This window comes from Megalobrama amblycephala, linkage group LG9, assembly GCF_018812025.1.
Source record: "Megalobrama amblycephala isolate DHTTF-2021 linkage group LG9, ASM1881202v1, whole genome shotgun sequence".
NCBI classification, from domain to species: domain Eukaryota; kingdom Metazoa; phylum Chordata; class Actinopteri; order Cypriniformes; family Xenocyprididae; genus Megalobrama; species Megalobrama amblycephala.
Genome location: NC_063052.1, coordinates 22363682 through 22384838, shown reverse-complemented (window position 1 = coordinate 22384838; position 21157 = coordinate 22363682). Strand labels below are relative to the sequence as shown.

Below are 21157 nucleotides of genomic sequence, written 5' to 3'. Positions count from 1 at the left end.
GTTAATGTCAGGATGTTGCATATGGTTATTTATTATTACATGGTTATTCTGTGGGTGCTTCTTTGTAGTATCACAATATCTGTTTCTGCATTTCTGTATCTTACAATGATTTATTTTTGAGTTTTACTCAAAGCTAATAATGTTTTATTAGTAGAATGAAGAGCATTAAAATGTACATCATTAAAAATAATAGTTTAACAGTAACTTATTTGTGTATGAATTTCATTTCTTTATGAGAACTGGTGAAACCTGTAACTTGAAATCAGTTAGAGTCTGATAAAACTTGTATTTGAACTGTAACACAAATTGCCACAAATGGAGCACAAGAACAAAATGATTACCAATCTCTTGCATTTAAATATGGTTTGAATGAAATCAATATTATATTCATCATATATTATTATTAATATATTCTGTAATGAAATCAGAAGAGAATCGTTGTAGCCTCAAGTGAAAATGTTTCAGTAATGAAGCCGTTTTGAAACAATACTTATTATTATTATGTATACATTGCAGAAAGCATGTTTAGTAAATCATTACAGAGAAAAAAATGTAAAAATCACAGAGCAGGATTTGAACAAACACACAAAACACTCATAAACCCTCAAAACAGAACAATTTCCCATAAACCCTCACTTATTAAACACACAGCAGGACATAAAGGAACGTATAAACTAAGCAGTAAAAATACTGTATTTACTCAATTTACAGCGACTATAAAAGTGGAGATTTATTGTGTCAATGGCCTTTGTAGATAATATAAAAAAATTTGGAATAAGTGTTAAACGTTTCACTTTTAATAGAGTTCCAAGGGGAGGTTGTGTTGTTTTGCCTTCAGCCTTTCCACTTATTTTTCAGTTCAGTAGGTAGTACAGCTGTCATCCCAGGATCTACGATTAAAGCCAACACACACGCATGGGTACAGGCCGTACCGATCACTTCCTTTTTTTACGTCACATTCAGACAGGGCCAAATAAAGTAACAGTTTAACTAAAAATGTGTGGAAACTTTTTTTTTTTTTTTTTTTTTAACATATACTAAAACCATCGGAAGTCAGCAATATGATTTCACAAAACAGGATGGTTTAGCATCCTTATAAATATTAAATGAATTTAGTAAATTTATATAATGAGGTAAAAGTTTACTCAAAAGAAATTAAGAAAGAAAATCATACAGGTTTAGAATGACATGAGGGTGAGTAAACAATGACATATTTTCATTTTTGGCAAAACAATCCCTCAAATGGGTCTAAATAAGGATAAGCCAACCATTGTTTGAAACATACTTTAATAAAATGTACTCAACAACTTTTTGTAGTATTTAGGAAGCCTCACAATGCAATTTTCAATGAACATGGTGTAGACTATTTGCACCAAAACATGTGCTAAAAGTCTTCGACTTAACAATGAAGTAGTACGGTCTGTTAAAGTTGGCTGAACACTAACCAGTGTAAAACTTTTCAACGGAAGCAGAAAGAGTAATCATCAAAAACGTGACAGAGTAACAGTCCAGTGACGTAGATCTCAGCCCCCTTTCTGTGTAACAAATTAAAGGCTGACTAGAGGTTTCAGCACTACTCTTATTACGCTCTTACACTGAACCACTGCTCTCGGGAGCACAAACACAGAGGGACAACTGATGGAAACACTACCAAGTCACCTAGAGAGGGATAAACTTTGAAAATGACTGCAGATTTACAAGAAAACTAACTAAAAGGGGAAACTGCAATACTTTGTCTCTCCATGAACTTTGCACTTCAGGACAGTCAAGCTCATTGGGAACCTCTAATGCACAGGATTGTGAGATTCAGTGAAGGACAACTATAGTACACACAGTCTGGAGATGAGAATGGTACTATAAGTGCATCTTTATCAGTCATCTGTCGCAATGCCGAGCTCTACTTACCTCTGCCTGCTGAGGGCAGTTTTCCTGGTGTGTTTTGTTAACCCTTTGATCCAAGGACTAAGCGGAAATTCAGATGTGGTCGAGAATCCTCATCAACAGGAAGCGAATCTCACTGGACTTCCAATAGTCACATTTAAATGGCATCATGTTCAGACCCCATATCTGGTCATAGTTTGGGTATTTGTGGCTGCATTGGCTAAACTCTCAGGTATGTATCTTCCCAGCAGGGAACATTCTCAGATTTTTGGCTAACGTAAAGATTTTCTAAAAGTTGTGAATAAATATTCTTCATAACATTAATAGAATGTTTGTTCATAGTCATCTGGTCTTTAATAATGTTGATTTTTTACTTGTTTCAGAATGTCCAGAGAGCTTTCAAAAGTAACATTCCCATAATGCAAACAAAATGATAAATGTATTCCCTTAATGTTAGCATAACCGAAAAAACATTCTGAATGTTCAGAGAACGGAGTAAAGCAATCTTTGATATAAAAGTCCAATTTGATTGACAATTAACAAGTAAGAAATAAAATTTGTTGTGTTACGTATTTGAAGGCTTGCATACAATATATAATATAGTTAGAGACATCAGTGGTTTTCCTCATGAATGAATTAAAGAGTTTGTTCTAAAGTTGATGTCATACTTTAATGAGAGGTTGAATTTCAATTCAGTTGAGTTCTGAGAAAGGAAGATGATCTCTTGATGAAAACCTTGTACTAGGAAGTATAGAAACAATACTGTGTAACTTGACAACTGCAAACAGAGCACAACAGCAGTCCTGCAAAAGCTCAGCGATTCACGTGAAATAACATTTCACGCACATTGCTACTCATGTAAAGGGTTTATTATGTAGAATGAGGCTTGTGAATAACATGGTTAGTACTGGTATTCTTACCCTCCTTCTGTTATCAATATGGAGTGATATAAACTGTTCACAGATGCAGTATCTTTTCTTCCTTACATTTTTGGGATTGGTTCTTCTTCCCTGTTTAATCAAAATTAGCTTAAAAATGTGGAACAAAGAGGAAAAAGAGTTGCACAAGGATTATATTAAGAAAAAGATCATTTAAAAAAATAAAATAAAATAAGAATTAAGCTTCCAACCTGAGTATGATAATCATGAATTATTTAGTTCAAATATACATCTAATTACAAATGATATTCAACCATTTTTTGAAAAAAAGAAAGAAAATACTTGCACTTTGATTTGTGATGCATATCATCTGGGTAAAGATCATCTTCCAAATGCATACATGCAAATGTAACTATAAATTTTACATCATTTTAAATTTACAAATTGTAAATATAATGGACGCCATATGAACTCTTGGATAATCTGAGATGCCCCAAAAAACATTGAATAATTATAATAATAGGCCTAATAATATTAACCCAATCCACATCTTGACTACAAAAGTATAAAAGTATATCTGAAGTATAAAAGAATTAAAGTTTCTCATGGCCAAAGGAAATCATGTAAATCATATATATATATTCAAACCAAAATTATTTAGACACCTTGAATATTTAATTCATTAATACAGTTTATTCACTATAGTTTAAAAAAATGGTATAAAATATGACAAGATCTCAGAGTTAAACTGTGTCAGAATTTCTTAATTATGTCAGATAACACTTAAGCAAAACATGGTCAGGTCAAAGTGTCTGAATAATTTTTGGTTCCAAATGTTTATCAGTTTTACTGATAGTCCACTGTATGAAGAATTTTTGGGTATAATATGTCACAGTTTACTTTATTTTGCTTTCCTCACTTACATAAATTAACTATACTGTCCTGCACTAGTAAAAATATATAAATAAAAAATATCAAATTTTTGGTTTGACTGTATATATATATATATATATATATATAAAGATTATGTTTCTCATGATTGGCTTTAGCCATGAGAAACTTTAAGTCTTATATACTTCAAATGAATGCTTTGCAATGGGATAATGTAGGCTACATCCAGCCTGTTGTTATCTCAGAATAAACCTGCATCAGCCTGAAGGAGTTTTTTTCTGAGATAACAACTGGCTGGCTGTTCATTATCCCCCTTATTACACGGCTACTTGCCACGTAAAATAATCAGACCCAAAATTTTGATCTGAGTCGAAATATTATTAGCTCTTTAAACGCAAAGCTTCGGCGGAGAGAGCAGTTGCTAGCGCGCGGTAAGTTCAAACATTTAAGGGATATACGGTACAGTCACACCACTTATTAAACGGCATTTCGCCACATAAATAATTATGGGGATAAGAGATATTGGTCTGAGATTAAACTGTTTTAAAATCATACCTGTTTGTTATCTTATAATCCAACAGAGTACAAAACAAAAGTGCAAAATGGCAGCAGCAGCGTTTGTATGAAACAAGAGAGAGCGAGTCCACGATACTGGATGTTATAATTAACTGTACACAAAATATTGATTTGACTGAATTTTAATATTTTATTAGCTCACCAAACGCAAAACTACATATATGGGCGGCATATATCAGCGTGAGTTTCCTCCAGGTACTCCGGTTTCCCCCACAGTCTAAAGACATGCAGGTTAGGTGAACTGGGCAGTCAGAATTGCCTGTGTGTGTGAGAGAGAGAGCCCTGTGATGGACTGGCCATCTATCCTGAGTGCTTCAACCTGCCCCTGGCCTAGGAAACTGGAATATATATATATATATATATATATATATATATATATATATATATATTCTTCTGTAAAGTTGTCATCTGTTCTCTCTCTGTCTCTCTCTCTGTATCTAGTGATTGAACTAAACCATCATGTCATCAGTATGTTCCCAGAGAGTGGTCTGCTCATCATTGTGGGCTTTATTTTGGGAGGAATCGTCTGGGGAGCAGACAAGGCACAGACTTTCAAACTGCTTCCTACCACTTTCTTCTTCTACTTGCTGCCCCAGATCATCTTGGATGCAAGTTACTTTATGCCCAACAAGCTATTTTTCAGCAACCTGGGTGCCATTCTCATTTACGCCATCTTCGGAACATGCTGGAACGCAGCTGCAGTAGGCCTCTCTCTTTGGGGCTGCTATGAGGCCGGAGTGATGGGTAAATTCAATACTGTGATTTTCTGCATTCTCACTGTTCTGCTGATCTGCATGTAATTTAGTGCACATTGTGTGCCTTTTGCATAGATCACGCATGCTTAATTCTTCTAACAAAACAAGGATATACTGTAAAGCCTTTGTTGACCCTCAAGGGCAAATATGCCCTGCATAGTCTGCAATTATCAATTCAGTGGCGTTGGGTTGGTATATATACACGCCATTATAGAGAATACTGAATTAATTTGACAGTTTCTTTAATCATCAGGTAACTTGGACATCGGTCTCCTGCAGTTCCTTTTGTTTGGTAGTTTAATAGCTGCGGTGGATCCTGTGGCTGTGATTGCCGTGTTTGAGGAAGTGCATGTGAACGAGGTGCTCTTTATCTTGGTGTTTGGAGAGTCTCTGCTCAATGATGGCGTCACAGTGGTGAGTATTAATTTCCTAAAAAAAAACTGTAAATGCCATTAGGCTCAAATAGTATATTTATCAATTTACGTAATCCCTGCAGACAAGGAACATTGTCAGAACTTAAGCTAACGTTCTGGAAAAATTCTCTCACACAAATTAAGATATTTTTGATGAAATCGAAAAGGTATATGACTTGTCCATAGACAGCAATATAATCAACACTTTCAAGGTCCAGAAAGGTAATAAAGACATTGTTAAAACAGTCGACGTGATTGCAGTGGTTCAACCTTAATTTTATAAAGCGACGAGAATACTTTTGTGCGCCGAAACAAAACAAAAGTAACAACTTTATTCAACAATTTCAAAACAAATTCAAAAACTTCTGTGTCATTCTCATATGTTGTTGACGTCCAGCTCTTCCAGGTTCTATGTTAGAACGCCGATTCATTATTGGCCGGCTCCTGCGTTAGCATTACATGCATTTGTCGTGCTGCTCATGTGATCAGCTCGGCAACTACATAAGGATAATGACAGCGAAGAGAAGAGTCGTTATTTTTGTTTTGTTTTTGTGCACAAAAAGTATTCTCGTCGCATTATAAAATTAAGGTTGATCCACTGCAATCACGACGACTTTTTTAACGTTGTCTTTAGTACCTTTCTGGACCTTGAAAGTGTTGGTTAAATTGCTGTCTATGGATGAGTCATATACCTCTTGGATGTCATCAAAAATATCTTAATTTGTGCTCTGAAGATGAATGAAGGTCTTACGGGTGTGAAATGACATGAGGGTGAGTAATTAATGACAGAATTTTCATTTTTGGGTGAAATAACCCTTTAATAGAAAGTTAATTCAAAGTAATCGGGTCTTTAATAATGTTCTCAAAACGTAAGTACAAAACGTTATTTATACATTGTTCATGGAGCTTTTTTGTCTCTTTTTTGTAGGTGCTTTACAATGTATTTGACGCTTTTGTTGCTCTTGGAGGCCCAATGATTGATGCCGGAGAGATTTTTAAGGGCATAGGTATGAATCCACACCTCATACAAATTTATGAAAACATAATAATAACCATTCATTTAACTTTTTCGACTTCAACATTTTTGTATTCCTATAGTTTCATTTGTTGTGGTGGCATTTGGAGGCTCGTTTCTTGGCGTTGTGTTTGCCATCCTGCTGTCCCTGCTGACCAGATGCACCAAACACATTCAGATCATCGAAGCTGGCTTTGTCTTTGTGGTGGGATACCTGGCTTACCTGACAGCAGAGATGCTCTCCCTCTCTGCTATACTTTCGTAAGAGTCTCTTGAACACATATAGAGAGTTTGGGAATAATAGAGCACCAGTTGTACTATTCCTACTGCAGGAATTCAGACTCAATGCATAATGTCTCAAGCAATTAATTCAGCAGCTCTTGAAAAAGAAACGGCTTTCTGTGTCACAGGATCACTTTCTGTGGTGTCTGCTGTCAGAAATATGTGAACGCCAACATGGATGAGAAATCGGTCACAACAGTTCGACATGCTATGAAGGTGCTTGCGAATGGCTCAGAAACCATGATCTTTCTATTCTTGGGCATTACAGCCATCGATAAGGAGATATGGGTTTGGAACACAGGTTTCATTCTCCTCACTCTCCTCTTCATCATTATCTACAGGATCATAGGTATGTGCAGTTAAAAAAACACCTCAAATCACAGTTTTGTTTTTTTTAGTATATATAAAAAGGTTCCACAGTGGTAATGTAGTTCAGATAACATAATATTTTGGTTTCTGTTGATTAAACCAATCGTCTTCATTGTATAAACTCAATTTTTTAATTTTATTGAACTCAAACGTTTAAGGCAGCCAGGTAACTTACTTTTTTAAGTTAAACCAACAATTCTTTTTTACAGTGTAGTTTGAGTTTCTGTTGATTAAACCAGTTGTCTTCATTGTATTAACTTTGTATTAACATTGTATTAAAATTTTAAGGCAACCAGGTAAACCAACAATTATTTTTTATAGTGTGGTCAAGTCATTTTAATAGTAAATTCATATCTTAGTTATAATCTCAGAGAATGATAGAACAATTAAAATACAGACATTTACATTTTAAAAAAACCCTTTCTAAAATAGACAAGGTGTCCTGTTTCAAAGTTTGAGTCTTTGATATATGTTTTAATGACATATTTGGGAATGTTTGTTCTATATTTGCAGGTGTTTTCTTGTTTACCTGGATGTTAAACAAGTTCAGATTGGTTCCCATCGAGCTCATTGACCAGGTTGTAATGAGCTACGGTGGCCTGCGGGGGGCAGTGGCGTATGGACTAGCAGCCATGCTAGACGAAAACAAGATCCCAGAGAAGAATCTGATGATTAGTACCACACTCATTGTGGTGTATTTCACTGTCATTCTTCAGGTATAACCCCATCCGCCACTCTTATAATAATTATGAGACTCAAAATGCTTGGATTATTTTTTTAATGTCCTGTAGTTAAATAATGTGTGTTTATTTTTAGGGAATCACAATGAAGCCATTGGTTCAGTGGCTCAAGGTCAAAAGAGCAGCTCATTCTGACTTGAAACTTGTTGAGAAACTGAACAATAGGGTAACTATTGCTAACTGGCAATTATGCCAACATCATTTATTTATTAGTTTGTTTAAGTATAATTTAAATATTCAAATTTAGTAATGTATTTATATTTATATTTATATTTACATTTACATTTACATTTATTTATATATATACACACTGTGTTCCAAATTATTATGCAAGTGACATATCAATAGGATTTCAGTACAATAAACATTCAGATTTTAGTTTTTCTAAGAAAGTGTTTGTTTGCTTATTTACCATGTCTTTTTAGATAACTGGTATCAATCTCAGACAAAATAATTTGCCAGGTCTACTTAGGTAAATGGAAACCCTAGTTAGAGGTTGTTCCATGTTATTTACCAAGTCACAGTTCTCATGCAATATGGGGAGGAAGAAAGATCTTACTGAAGATGAAAAGCATGAAATGGTGCAATGTGCAAAAGGCATGAAAACAACTAATATAAGATCTTCAGAAAGATCTTTCTTCCTCCCCGTCTTGCATGAGATATACAGGTATATGCAGGTTTATTTTATGATGTTTATTTTATTTTATTTATATACAGGTTTATTTTATGATAATTTAATTTATGATGTATTTATATATTATATATTTATTATTTCATTTTATGTGTTCATTTTACAAACTAAATGTTTTATAAAATAAGATGTATTTTTTTATTAGTCATGTTTGACTATTTTTATGGTGTCTTCATAGGCATTTGACCACATACTAGCAGCAGTGGAGGACATTTGTGGCCGTATAGGAGATAACTGGTGGACGAGAGGGTATGTTTTCCTCGCTTCTGTGAATAACCTCAAATATTAATATAAATGAAATGTGTTAATAATACTCTCTCTCAGTTGGAAGAGGTTTGAGGAGATGTATATCAGCAGGATATTGATGAAACCTAAGGCCAGAAAAAACAAAGACTACCTCTTTAGTATCTTCCACAAACTCAATCTTGAGGACGCTATAAACTACGTCAGTGAGGTGAGATCATAGACCGGCTTCAAATATCGCATAATATTATCTTTTTATCTCAAACTGCGTGTATTTCCTTTTACAACAAAGTTTGCAATAGTTTCATTTACAAGCACAGCAAATTGCATTGCAATACACCTTTGCTTCAGTACTGTGACTGTCAACAATAAAGATCATGAAATATATATGTAACCTCTTTCTTTCTTCATGTAGGGTGAACGCCAAGGTTCTCTGGCCTTCATTCGTAGTGATGAAGCAGCCAACATAGATTTCAAAAAACAATTTGATTCAGAATTTGCAGATGTGATGCCTGATATAATGGTTGATATGTCAAATTGCGAGTTTGGAATCGAAAATAATTCAGTAACCTCCATTGTGTAAGTGCACTGACTATGTTGAAAGCATTTAAACATCATTACTTAATCAATGTTGATCATAAAACAGTTATTACTAATGAAGGAGAGGAAATAATCAGATCTACATATGGGACTAAGAATCTTTGCCAGGGTTTACATGCACAAAGTGCTGAAATTTGACAAATAAGTTCCGAGGTGGCAAGACGTGGCAATAATTAAGATTGTTTTGTCCCTTGTTGAGTAGAAAAGACACTATTCCCTCGATATCCCTGGACATCCATGGGCAAGACAGGAAGAATGCGGTGGAAGACACCAATGCCCATCATCTTCTACAGCAGCACCTGTACAGGAGCAGAAAGCATGTATGAATTGCTCTTCTCCAACACACATTCACACACATGCATATGGTTTGCATCTCATTTGTCTTATCTGTTCCTCTCTTTCTGAGCAGCACCGTCACAAATACAGTCGCAGCCACTTCGGCATCAACCAGAGTGAATACGAGGTACAGGAGATCTTCCAAAGGACCATGAGGAGCCGCCTCGAGTCCTTCAAATCTGCTAAGACGGGTGTCAACCCTGCCAAAAAGATCACAAAGCACCACAAGAAGGAGCATCAGGTATTAGACCTTCATGACGTCTCTTTCAACAAAATCAGTAAATTATAGGATTGCACTTCAAAATATATACATATTTTCAGATGACTAATGGACACCCAGAGGGCGCAGACCATCTATATGGAGATGAAGGTAACAATATTGTATTTATTAGCATCATCTATTAAGATTTATGACACTTTATAATTTTTTTATATTTTTTTTATTCATTTAAAAAAATGAATGAATAAATAAATGTGAATGAATAAATGAATTAATGAATCTGTTTTTAAATATATTCATGATCCTTACAACAACATTATATATATATATATATATATATATATATATATATATATAGTTAACATTGTAAGCATCATCAGCTTGCGTTAAAGGGTTTGTTCACCCAAAAATGAAAATAGTGTCATTTATTACTCACCCTCATGTCTTTCTACACTCATCTTCGGAACACAAATTAAGATATTTTTGATGAAATCTGATGGCTCAGCAAGGTCTGCATAGAATGGTACTTCCTCTCTCAAGATCCATAAATGTAAAAACATATTTAAATCAGTTCATGTGAGTACAGTGGTTCTATCTTAATATTATAAAGCGACAAGAATATTTTTTGTGTGCCAAAAAAAACAAACAAAATTACGACTTTTTAACAATATCTAGTGATGGCCGATTTCAAAACACTGCTTCAGAGTGTTATGAATCTTTTGAGTCAAATTAGTGATTTGGATCGCATATCAAAAAAACCGCCAAACTGCTGAAATCACATGACTTTGGTGCTCCGATCCACTGATTTGATTCGTAAAACTCTGAAACTTCAAGAAGCAGTGTTATGAAAACGGCCATCACTAGATATTGTTAAGAAGTCTTTATTTTGTTCGCTTTATAATATTAAGGTAGAACCACCGCACTCACATGAACTGATTTAAATATGTTTTTAGTACCTTTATGGATCTTGAGAGAGGAAGTATCATTGCTGTCTATGCAGGCCTCACTGAGCCATCAGATTTAAAGGTGCCCTAGATTCAAAATTTGAATTTACCTCAGCATAGTTGAATAATAAGAGTTCATTACATGGTAAAGACATACATTGAGTTTCAAACTCCATTGCTTTCTCTTTCTTATGTAAATCTCATTTGTTTAAAAGACTTCCAGAAAACACGCAGATCTCAACATAATACCGACTGTTACGTAACAGTCGGGGTGTACACCCCAATATTTGCATATGCCAGCCCATGTTCCCAACATTATGAAAGGCATTAGACAAGGGCAGCCAGTAATGTCTGGATCTGCACAGGTGAATCATCAGACTAGGTAAGCAAGAACAACAGCGAAAATGGCAGATGGAGCAATAATAACTGACATGATCCATGATAGCATGATATTTTTAGTGATATTTGTAAATTGTCTTTCTAAATGTTTCGTTAGCATGTTGCTAATGTACTGTTAAATGAGGTTAAAGTTACCATCGTTTCTTACTGAATTCACGGAGACAAGAGTCGTCGCTATTTTCATTTTTAAACACTTGCAGTCTGTATAATTCATAAACACAACTTCATTCTTTATAAATCTCTCCAACAGTGTAGCATTAACCGTTAGCCACGGACCACAGCCTCAAACTCATAGAGAATCAAATATAAACATCAAAATAAATACTATACTCACATAATTCGAAGCATGCATACAGCATGCATGACGAACATATTGTAAAGATCCATTTGAGGGTTATATTAGCTGTGTGAACTTTGTAAATGTGCTGTAATATAATCGAGAGCTCGTGTGGCAGGGAGCACGCGAATTAAAGGGGCGGCGCGCTGAAAAAATCAGTGCATAGTTAATGATGCCCCAAAATAGGCAGTTAAAAAAATTAATTTAAAAAAATCTATGGGGTATTTTGAGCTGAAACTTCACAGACACCTTAGACTTATATTACATCTTGTGAAAAAGCATTCTTGGGCACCTTTAGTTAAAAATATCTTAATTTGTGTTCCGAAGATGAACAAAGGTCTTATGGGTGTAGAACGACATGAGGGTGAGTAATAAATGACATTATTTTTATTTTTGGGTGAACTAACCCTTTAAGCCATCAAGAGTTTCATGACAGAACTATGTGTGTGTATATATATATATATATATATATATATATATATATACAGTCAAACCAAAAATTATTCAGACATTTTTTATGTATTTTTTCTAGTGGGTGCAGGACACTATAGTTAATTTATGTAAGTGAGGATAGCAAAATAAAGTAAACTGTGAAAAAATTATTAAGACACTTTGACCTGACCATGTTTTGCTTAAGTGTTATCTGACATAATTAAGATAATTTTTTCTGACACAATTTAACTCTGAGATCTTGTCATATTTTATTACCATTTTTTAAGATATAGTGAATAAACTGTATTAATGAATGAAATGTTCAAGGTGTCTGAATAAATTTTGGTTTGACTGTACATACTTACATATACATATATATATGCTCACAACATTTAAATGGCTTGTTATCAGTCACTATATCAGTTGCAGAGCACTTTCAGAGTTTGTCTAAAACCCTCCAACTTCCCCAGCTCCACCTGTATAGATCTGCTATGGGTAATTGATATATGCTATTTGTTCAGCAGCAGTATGGCTTACATATTCACAACAACGTATCGGTGTATGTTTTACCAGTAGCACGTTTTTGTACTTGCACTGCAGCAGCAGCAGAAATAATCTACAACACAGCAATAATCAGCAGCAGCACTGTAGCAGATCTATTCCGCCCAGACCAAATACACTTAACATTGTCATATCCATTACCGTGCTAAAATCTTTAGAGAGTTGATAGATATGTATGTCATGATATATATATCATATTTAAATGAGCAATAAATATATAAAAAATTTATGAAACTATTTCATTTAAATAATAAAATATCAATATATACATACATATATTAGTATATAAATAAAAAGATACATATTTAACATTTAAATTACATTTTCAGATTTTGTCAACAAACAAATTAATACATTTATGTATTTTTTTTTTTTTTTAAAAATATGAATTTATTTTCAAATATATGCACTGGAATATAATAAAATAAACTGAATAAATAAAAAAATTTTAAATGAAAAATTGTAGTTATAAAATACCAAATATAAACCTCCCCAACATGGTATTCATGGTATTCAAGTAAAAGGCCCTTTACATTAACAATGGCATATTTCCTTAATTCATTTATTAATTTGGTTTTTGACTAAACATATTTTTGTATTCTTAGTTGACAGTGCTGTGGGTAGTGAGACTGGTGCTGTGAATAATACTTTCATGAGAGGCACATATACACCTGGAGGTAAGAAAAGGGTCTGAAAAGATGTTGCTTTGTAAATAAAGAGCAATAAATCTACACAATAGCATTAAAAAAAACACATTTGCAAAAGTAAGAAGCTAAAGCTTTGTGTATGTTTCCTCCATATCTCATTAAAGCTGGCATAGAGAATCCAGCATTCATGCCAGAGGTGGACATTCCTACTCACAGCCCACCCTGGCTAATGGAATCTGAGACGGACATGGCTGTCGCACCTTCCCAGAGGGCCCAGCGACGTCTGCCCTTGACGCCCAACAGACTCCGGCGTCTTGCACCCATGAGGATCAGCAACTGCTCCACGGACTCCTTCCTGATGGCTGATGTTTCTTTATCTCTAGAGGAGAATGAGGAACAGCCCCAAGGAGACCATGACGAAATGTGAGTACACATGCAACTGTTTACCAACAAAATAGATGAATTATTGCTGACAATGTTTATTTATGACTACAGACGACCAGTCTTTGATTAGATACTTCAGGACGATTAGGCGGCATGTCACAAAGGACATCCACAGACATGACAGTGCCCGTACTGTCTACAGATTTCCAATTTACAAAACGAGGTGGAACTGGCGAATTGCTGCAGGAAATCCCACCGAAAGAATGAAACCATGGATGTTTCCAGCACTAATTTAGGATCCATTTAGGGCAACATACTCATGTACTACTGTGTGCGCAGAGTAGCTGGATGATGGTTTGTCAAAACATTTTTCTACCTGTGTTTCCCATTGGAAAAAGGGAGTATGGGCTTTGAAGAAGTTTTATTATGCTTTTCTTTCTTTAGTGTATAATGTTGCTGTTTAAGCATGAAAAAGGTCTGTCCAAAGTCCACTCCAAAGGAAGTTATTCTCTATACCAGTAAACACTCTTTCTCCCATGAAATACCTCCATTGTAGTCTTATATTGTAGACAATATTCTACATTTAAATAACTCCCGCCCAAATCATGTGCAAAAAAGGGGCAAGGCCTGGTTGAGTATTGAATCTTGCAGTTGCGGCAAGCGGCGCGATATTTCCGTAACACGCTGGAAGCGTTTGACCAATCACAACACACTGGTCCAACCGACCAATGCAGAGCACATTGCACTTTTTGGAAAGAGGAACTTCACTGAGAAAGGAACTAAACAGAGCATTACTGACAGACCTCTGAAGAGAGGTGTAAAATATGTGAAAAATAATGTCTTTTGAACATTCAAGCATGAAAACTTATTCTAGCAGACCCCAAAAACAAAATCAAGACTTTGGAAAAGGGCATTATAGGTCCCCTTTAAAATAGCCAATAACCTTCAGTTTACATCACATCCATAAAGATTATATTCACCTTGTTATTTCTAGTCAGTTTTTAAATGCATTCTGTATATTTGCTGAAAGGGTATTCTTGTCAACTTTTACTGAAGGAGTACACTAGCCTATAGAAAGACCACAAAACAATTTGTATTTCATAGGTTTGATTTAATTTGATTTCTTAACAAAATGGTTTGAGGGGGAAAGGTTGAGAAGACAGGGATGTATTTTGTGCAATAATGTTGATATAGTGAGGGCAAAGCCATTTTGTCTTTTTCAAGATTCACCTTGTGGTTTAATTTTTAATGGCACTTTACTACAGTGATGTCACCTGTGCAAGGCACATTCTTCCCTGCACTGCAATATGATAAGTATATTAATATGGAAGGTATTAAGTAAATAATTATATCAAGTGAGTGTTTATTCCTCTGGAAACTTGTAGAAATCAATGGAGGTGTTAGTATTTTAGTCTGTGACTGATGTGGTAATTGTTATAAACTCTGTGCATGGAAATATTTTTAATCAATTGGTTTTATCTTGTCATTCAAATAATGCATTTCTCTGGGCATTTTACTTTCTTTTATGGGATTAATAAAGTATTTATCAACATTTCTATTTATCTAACCTTACTACGTTACATTCTTGCTTACATCTACATCTGTACGATTACGATGACAATTTTATTTACGTCTATGAAAGGATAACAATCTGGAAAAACTTCAGTGTTGTTTTAATAGTTATATACCATTATAATATTTGTCAGTTTATTTTTTTATTTGTATATGTTCATTTTCAAATATTTTCAATAAGTTTTAGAAATTTTGCTATATGCTTTGATAATTTTTATCATTTTTTTTTTTATATTTATATTCAGTTTTATTTTTATTTCATATTTAGTCATTTTAGTACTTAAACTTACTTCAGTTATTTGCCATTCATTTAAAGGATTAGTTCACCCAAAAATTAAAATTCTGTCATTTCTTACTCACCCTCATGTCGTTCCACACCTCTAAGACTTCATCTTCAAAACACAAATGAAGATCTTTTTGATGAAATCCGATGGCTCAATGAGGCCTGGATTGCCAGCAAGATAATTAACACTTTCAATGCCCAAAAAGCTACTAAAGACATATTTAAAACAGTTCATGTGACTACAGTCATTGAACCTTAATGTTATGAAAAAACGACTTTATTCAACAATATCTAGTAATGGGCGATTTCAAACACTGCTTCAGGAAGCTTCGAAGCTTTAAGAATCTTTTGTTTCGAATCAGTGGTTTGGAGAGCGTATCAAACTGCCAAAGTCATGTGATTTCAGTAAACGAGGCTTCGTTACATCATAACTGTGTTTCAAAATTTCAATGGTTCACCACTGGGGGTAGTGACTTTGGCAGTTTAATAACACTGAGCTACACACTCCTTTCTTGCACAGTAAACAAATATACAAAAAAAAAAAAGAAAATGCATGTACATTCAATATTTATTCATATGTATCATTTTTGTCCAAGACAAACAGTTCAAAAGACATCTCCATCAAAGTTTGCATACATACATTTTAATTAAAATATTGACAATTAAATAGAACAACCAAATAAAAAGACCTAATGAAAGACCACAATTAGAAGAGTTGAGATAAAATAAAAAGGGACAAATATATATTTTAAAACTGGACAATTCTGTTATCAATCATTAATATAATTTCATCACACCATAACGAAACCATGACATCAGAGCGCTGAATGTGTTGCATCACAATGAAAACAGTGCTGACTGTGAAGAATCCTATGAAGCTCCTTCAAGATGAGAAGAAGCTTGCATAGTATGATAATCTGGACGCTGATACTCCTGCTCATCTTCAATAATGTGCTGAATTTAATCACAGATATAGATATCATCATTTTATAAATCACCAAATCAACCTGATTAAACATGTTAGTAAATGTAACAGTTGGATTCATGCAGTTAATTTATGAAAAAAGTGTCTAAAATTGGAATTCAAACCAAATATTAGTGACATTACCAATTACGTTATTGCCATTTCATCACATATAGAGTACACAGATTTGACACAGTTTGTTAAAAATGGTTTGAAAACGAAAAATGAAGAGAAAACATCACTTGGGATGAGTTTCCAGGCTTCATACAGTTTAGCTTGCCTGGTCAGTGCTTGATCTATTAGTTTTGCAGTGCCAAATCTTTACAAAAAGTATCTATAACCCTTTGTAGAAATTTTGGTCCAGAGACCCTGGCAAGCTCTGTGATTTAACGTGTTCTTGGCGAATAAAGAGGCACAATCACACCCACACATACAGTTAACACTCTTAAACACATATTATACAGTATATCATATCAATAGAACTTCAATATAGGCTTGTTGGGCCCTTAAAAAGGGATTTTATCTGTCTGAAAACAGCACCATCAGAAAAGGCACATTCCACTACCTCATCTGCCGAAAGGATGAATCTTCACCTCAACAAAGTCAGGAAAATAAAGTCAAGCAGCAAATACTCTAGGCTTGAAGAAAACAGTTGATCACTCATCTATTCAGACACGAGTTCAAGAGGACTAGTAAACTTATAGCCATTAATGTGCTTGTGTGTCAATTGCCCTGTTTTTAATCAACTCAATTGAAATATTTGAGGTGGTACCTTCATGTTTAAGTCAATAAAAGCGTTAGAATTAAAAAGAGGACTGAAGGTTCATCCCTTTGTGAACAACATCATTTCTGTCATAAATACCATAGGACGATGAAGAGACACTCACAAAGGACTTTCGAAAAACAATACAATAGGAATCTACTAGTCTATTGCATATTAGCCCAATTTATATTAGTCACTATCATGATTAACATCACTATTATCTTATTTTGCTTAATCTTTCATAGACTTTGTTAGCAAAAATAATTGATGTGCATTATGCAGTTACGTTATTTAAAAATATACAAATACACTTCTCTGAATTAAAAATGCTTTAAGGTATCCGCAGTCCAGCTTTAAGCCAAGGGGTGGAGAGTGTCGTGTCACAGTTGTAGTGGGAGGTGCCAGTTAAGCCACACCCACTAACTAGAATAGCACCACCCCTATGCAATGCCCCAACTACTTTTTTTTTTTTAAACAACTTATTCCGTGGCAATTTCAGAAGGCTGTATAAGCTGCCACCTAAAGCCATGCATATGGGTGAAGGTTCTACTGATCACTCCCCTTTATTCAAGTAAGTTCAAATGCTGGTAGCGGCAGAGAAGTAACAGTTCTCAGCACATTGAAACAAAAGAAAAAGAGCACCGAAGCTATTTGACATTAGCGCGTTTTTTTTTTTTTTTTTTTTTAAACAGAACTAAATTCCAGTTAACTCGCTAAAACAAACATTTTATTTAAATATAAGAACAAGTATGTGGGTCTGGTAATTTGCCAAAATGGAGTATTTTTGTTTAAAAAAAAAATAAAAAATTAGCGAGCTAACCGAACATCATCACACTCTGAAAAAACCCAAACAAGGCTCTAAAGTTCAAAACACTCCATGACAAGTATTCATAGGAAATGTGGAGCAGATAGAAATTAGCGTGGTTAACATCCCCCGAATTACAGCACCACACCTCTTAGCACCTCAGGCGTTTCGCCAAATCTGAGACTGTACAGCTTTTTAAGTGCAGCAATATATTTGTCAGTCATTTCTCTCTTGCTCTCTCTACATATAAAAGCAGATGTAGTTTGTGATGTAAATTAGCAGCTACACTGGTCGACACGTATTGGTGGCTATAGGGCAAAAAGACCACAGTGCCATTCACATTAAGGGTGATGTGAAAGTGTGCCAGAGGCCACAGAGTTAACAAATATAACCCTTCACCTACCCCACTACAATCCAAATGCCTTTACTCAATACTCCCTACCACCCCTGTTTTCAGAGGCACATTGGTTTGGTCTGTGTGGAATGCAAGTTGAATACACAAGGGCTATGAAAAAGCAGGGGTTTGAAGAAAGGAGATCAAAAAAAAAAAGTGTTTCAAAGTTTAAACAAATGTTTGAAAATTCAAAACAAACATTTGAAAATTCAAACGTTTAAAAGAAAGTTTGAAAGTTCAAACAAAAACGTCAAACGAAAACGTCTAAAAGTTTGTAAGCGTGAAAAAGAAAGTTCAAAGAGCTTTTGAAAGTTTGAACATTCAAAAGAATGTCTGAATGTCCAAAAGGCATTTCGAAATTTCAAAAGACATTTTGATAGTTCAAAAATTAGAAAGAAAGTTCAAAAGAAAATGATCCAGGACTTTTAGCCAGTTCTACATTAGTTCAACTATTCAAATTGCCCTTAACAAAATGACCTTAATAACAACAGCTTCAATAGCTAAATATCTGTCCAACCATATGTACATGCCATTTACTTCAAATATATATTTATTTAAAATGTACCCCAATAGAATTGCATTTTAGGGATATTTCCTATAAAACAGGCACTTTATCTCATTTGACTTTTTACATCAAAGGTTCATCCAAGATCATAATAGCAAACTGAGCCTTTTCCATACAACGTATCCATAAGAGTATCCATCTCCTCTGTAAACTCAACCCAGCATTCCAGCCATAAAACACATCATTCATTTCAATAAAACCCACCGTATCCATGGTGTTCAAGTTCTCTTACACAATGCCACATACAGCAAAACATTTTAAAACGAAAGCATTCACTCCTAAGGTACTGCTTGCATTGTATAATGAAAGTCTATGACAGAACCGTCAATAATTGGCTTATTGCACTAAAAGGCTTATGGGACAGTTTGTGTCATAGTTCACAGGGCTAAAATGTGAAATTAAGGAACTGATAAGTTAAATAGATAATTTACAGATGCACTATTGACAATGCAAGTTAAAAGCAACATTATAAATAAGCTCAAAGAACATAAATGAGAATGAAATGTCTAACAGCTGTAAAGTCAATATTAATGGATAACAGGCCTCTGTGTTGCCTTGGGTGGAATTATATGTGCACACACATCCATCGAGTGTCTTACGGCCACGCTCTGACGTTGCAAGCGCACAAACCGAACGAGGCACAAAGCATTCAACGCACATACATAAACATATGGTTGACTACGTGGAAACTTTTTACCAACCCTTGAGTTTCAAAGTTCAAAGTTCCTCTTTTGGTGATTCTGAAGCCCTTAGCTAATCTGTCACCTCTGCTTAATGAGCGAGCCACCAAGAAAGGCGTCAAGAACCGCAAGGAACCAATAGTTCAATGGTACGCGCAAAATTTTCAAGGGAGTGCATGGACCAGAAAGTTAATGTATCACAGAGGTAAAAAGAATCATTTGAAAGACTGTGGAATTGGAAGAAAAGTGGTGCCTCCAATGTTCAAAAAGCAGAATAAGACATGGACATGTAGTAAATGAGATGTAAAGGGACAAAATGGAATGACATTTCAGTTGTCTTTTTTGCAGATACTAGATTAGATTTTTTTTTTTTTTTGGAAAAACATGATTTACTAGTAACAGTTAATCGTAAAATATCAAGACTGGTCACAGATTAGCGCAACAAATGTACAGAGGAACAGTGGAGGACTTAAAGCAAGATGTCATGGTAAACTATTAGCAAAAACTTGCACTGCCCTCTAGTGGCATTCCTCCAAAATCGGACTTCTTCAAACCTAATAGAATACTAACCCTAAACCAAAGGTGTTCCAAAGATTAGTTTCAACTCTGTTCGAACACGCCTTCCTGTCATTTTCAGCTGGACCTGAAGACACTGATGTCCAGCTATATGTGTGTTTGATTAGTTGTGAAACTAAACTCTGAAGGAGAAGAAATCGGCATGAGCAGGGCTAAACACTCCTGTCCTAAACAAATAACACTGCCTCATTCGCTGATCTAGCAAACCTTTAAGCTTTGTTTTGTGACCTAAGCAGGCAAAATTAATAGATAAACAGATCTACAAATCTAATAAATAATGGTATAGCTGCAATCTACATATTAAAAACAATCAGTAAGCGAAGAAGATTGGAAAGATTGGCTGTTTTTCTATTGCATAACAGTGCTAGTTCCTCCTGTAAGTTCTGTTACATTTGGTTCTCTTTAGCAGCCTGTGATTGGGCGAAGCCATCCTCCGCTAAGTGCATGATTGACGGGTCTGTGGAGGCGGGGCTAGGCAAAGTACATGGTCCTCAGAGTGTCGTGATGGATCTGCACAGCTTTGGCCAGGGCCTGAGGATCTCGGCCATTACTTTGGCCCGACACGTGGCTGCCTTCAGCGCTGTGAAAGAGAAAGCAATGAGCATTTATGCTATATGAAATCATAAATTTTTTCTTACATAAGAAGATTTATACAGTATGTATGTACGCTACCATTCCAAAGTTTGGGGTCACTAAGATTTTTTTGTTTCTAAAAAAATTAATACTTTAATTAATCAAAGATTAATTAAATTGATCAACAGTAAGACATTTATAATGTTACAAAAGATTTCTATTTCAAATTAAAAAAAAGACTTATATGATATTGCAACACAAAAACCTGTGACTGTATGAACTTTACAAGTTAGCTTGAATAATTCAACTTCCTGAATTCAAACCATAACTTTGAATCATTGAAATGATGGTAATTTTGGCTCACTTTAACAAAGGAGCACCTATGGCA

The 21157-nt window shown here is 34.7% G+C and overlaps 2 protein-coding genes across 4 annotated transcripts in view; one reads left to right on the top strand and one right to left on the bottom strand.

Moving 5' to 3' along the window:
- The first annotated feature begins 1574 nt into the window (after positions 1-1574).
- Positions 1575-15156, top strand: slc9a3.1 (solute carrier family 9 member A3, tandem duplicate 1). Of its 2 annotated transcripts, none has more exons than XM_048202153.1 (17): positions 1575-2113; positions 4668-4970; positions 5235-5395; positions 6323-6401; positions 6493-6670; positions 6820-7040; positions 7574-7776; positions 7877-7966; positions 8670-8740; positions 8816-8945; positions 9150-9313; positions 9537-9654; positions 9744-9911; positions 9992-10040; positions 13169-13240; positions 13375-13633; positions 13706-15156. In XM_048202153.1, exons 1-17 carry the CDS (start codon positions 1888-1890, stop codon positions 13722-13724), a joined length of 2511 nt encoding a protein of 836 aa, XP_048058110.1. In that variant the 5' UTR covers positions 1575-1887; the 3' UTR covers positions 13725-15156. The 2 variants fall into 2 exon arrangements, with proteins under 2 accessions (XP_048058110.1, XP_048058111.1); XM_048202154.1 differs by lacking the exon at positions 1575-2113 and adding an exon at positions 3815-4081.
- Positions 15157-15999: 843 nt separating this feature from the next.
- ago3b (argonaute RISC catalytic component 3b) overlaps positions 16000-21157 on the bottom strand; it is a 23333-nt gene continuing 18175 nt past the window's right edge. For both annotated transcript variants that reach the window (XM_048202136.1, XM_048202137.1), the window contains exon 19: positions 16000-20776. In XM_048202136.1, the coding sequence (XP_048058093.1) occupies positions 20668-20776 (109 nt within the window). In that variant the 3' untranslated portion in view covers positions 16000-20667. The remainder of the gene's footprint in view (positions 20777-21157) is intronic.

Coding starts and splice junctions, on each gene's coding strand:
- slc9a3.1 (XM_048202153.1), top strand. CDS start 1,888: ATGCCGAGCTCTACTTACCTCTGCCTGCTGAGGGCAGTTTTCCTGGTG. Junction 5,396..6,322: donor TCAATGATGGCGTCACAGTG/GTGAGTATTAAT, acceptor TCTTTTTTGTAG/GTGCTTTACAATGTATTTGA. Junction 8,741..8,815: donor GATAACTGGTGGACGAGAGG/GTATGTTTTCCT, acceptor ACTCTCTCTCAG/TTGGAAGAGGTTTGAGGAGA.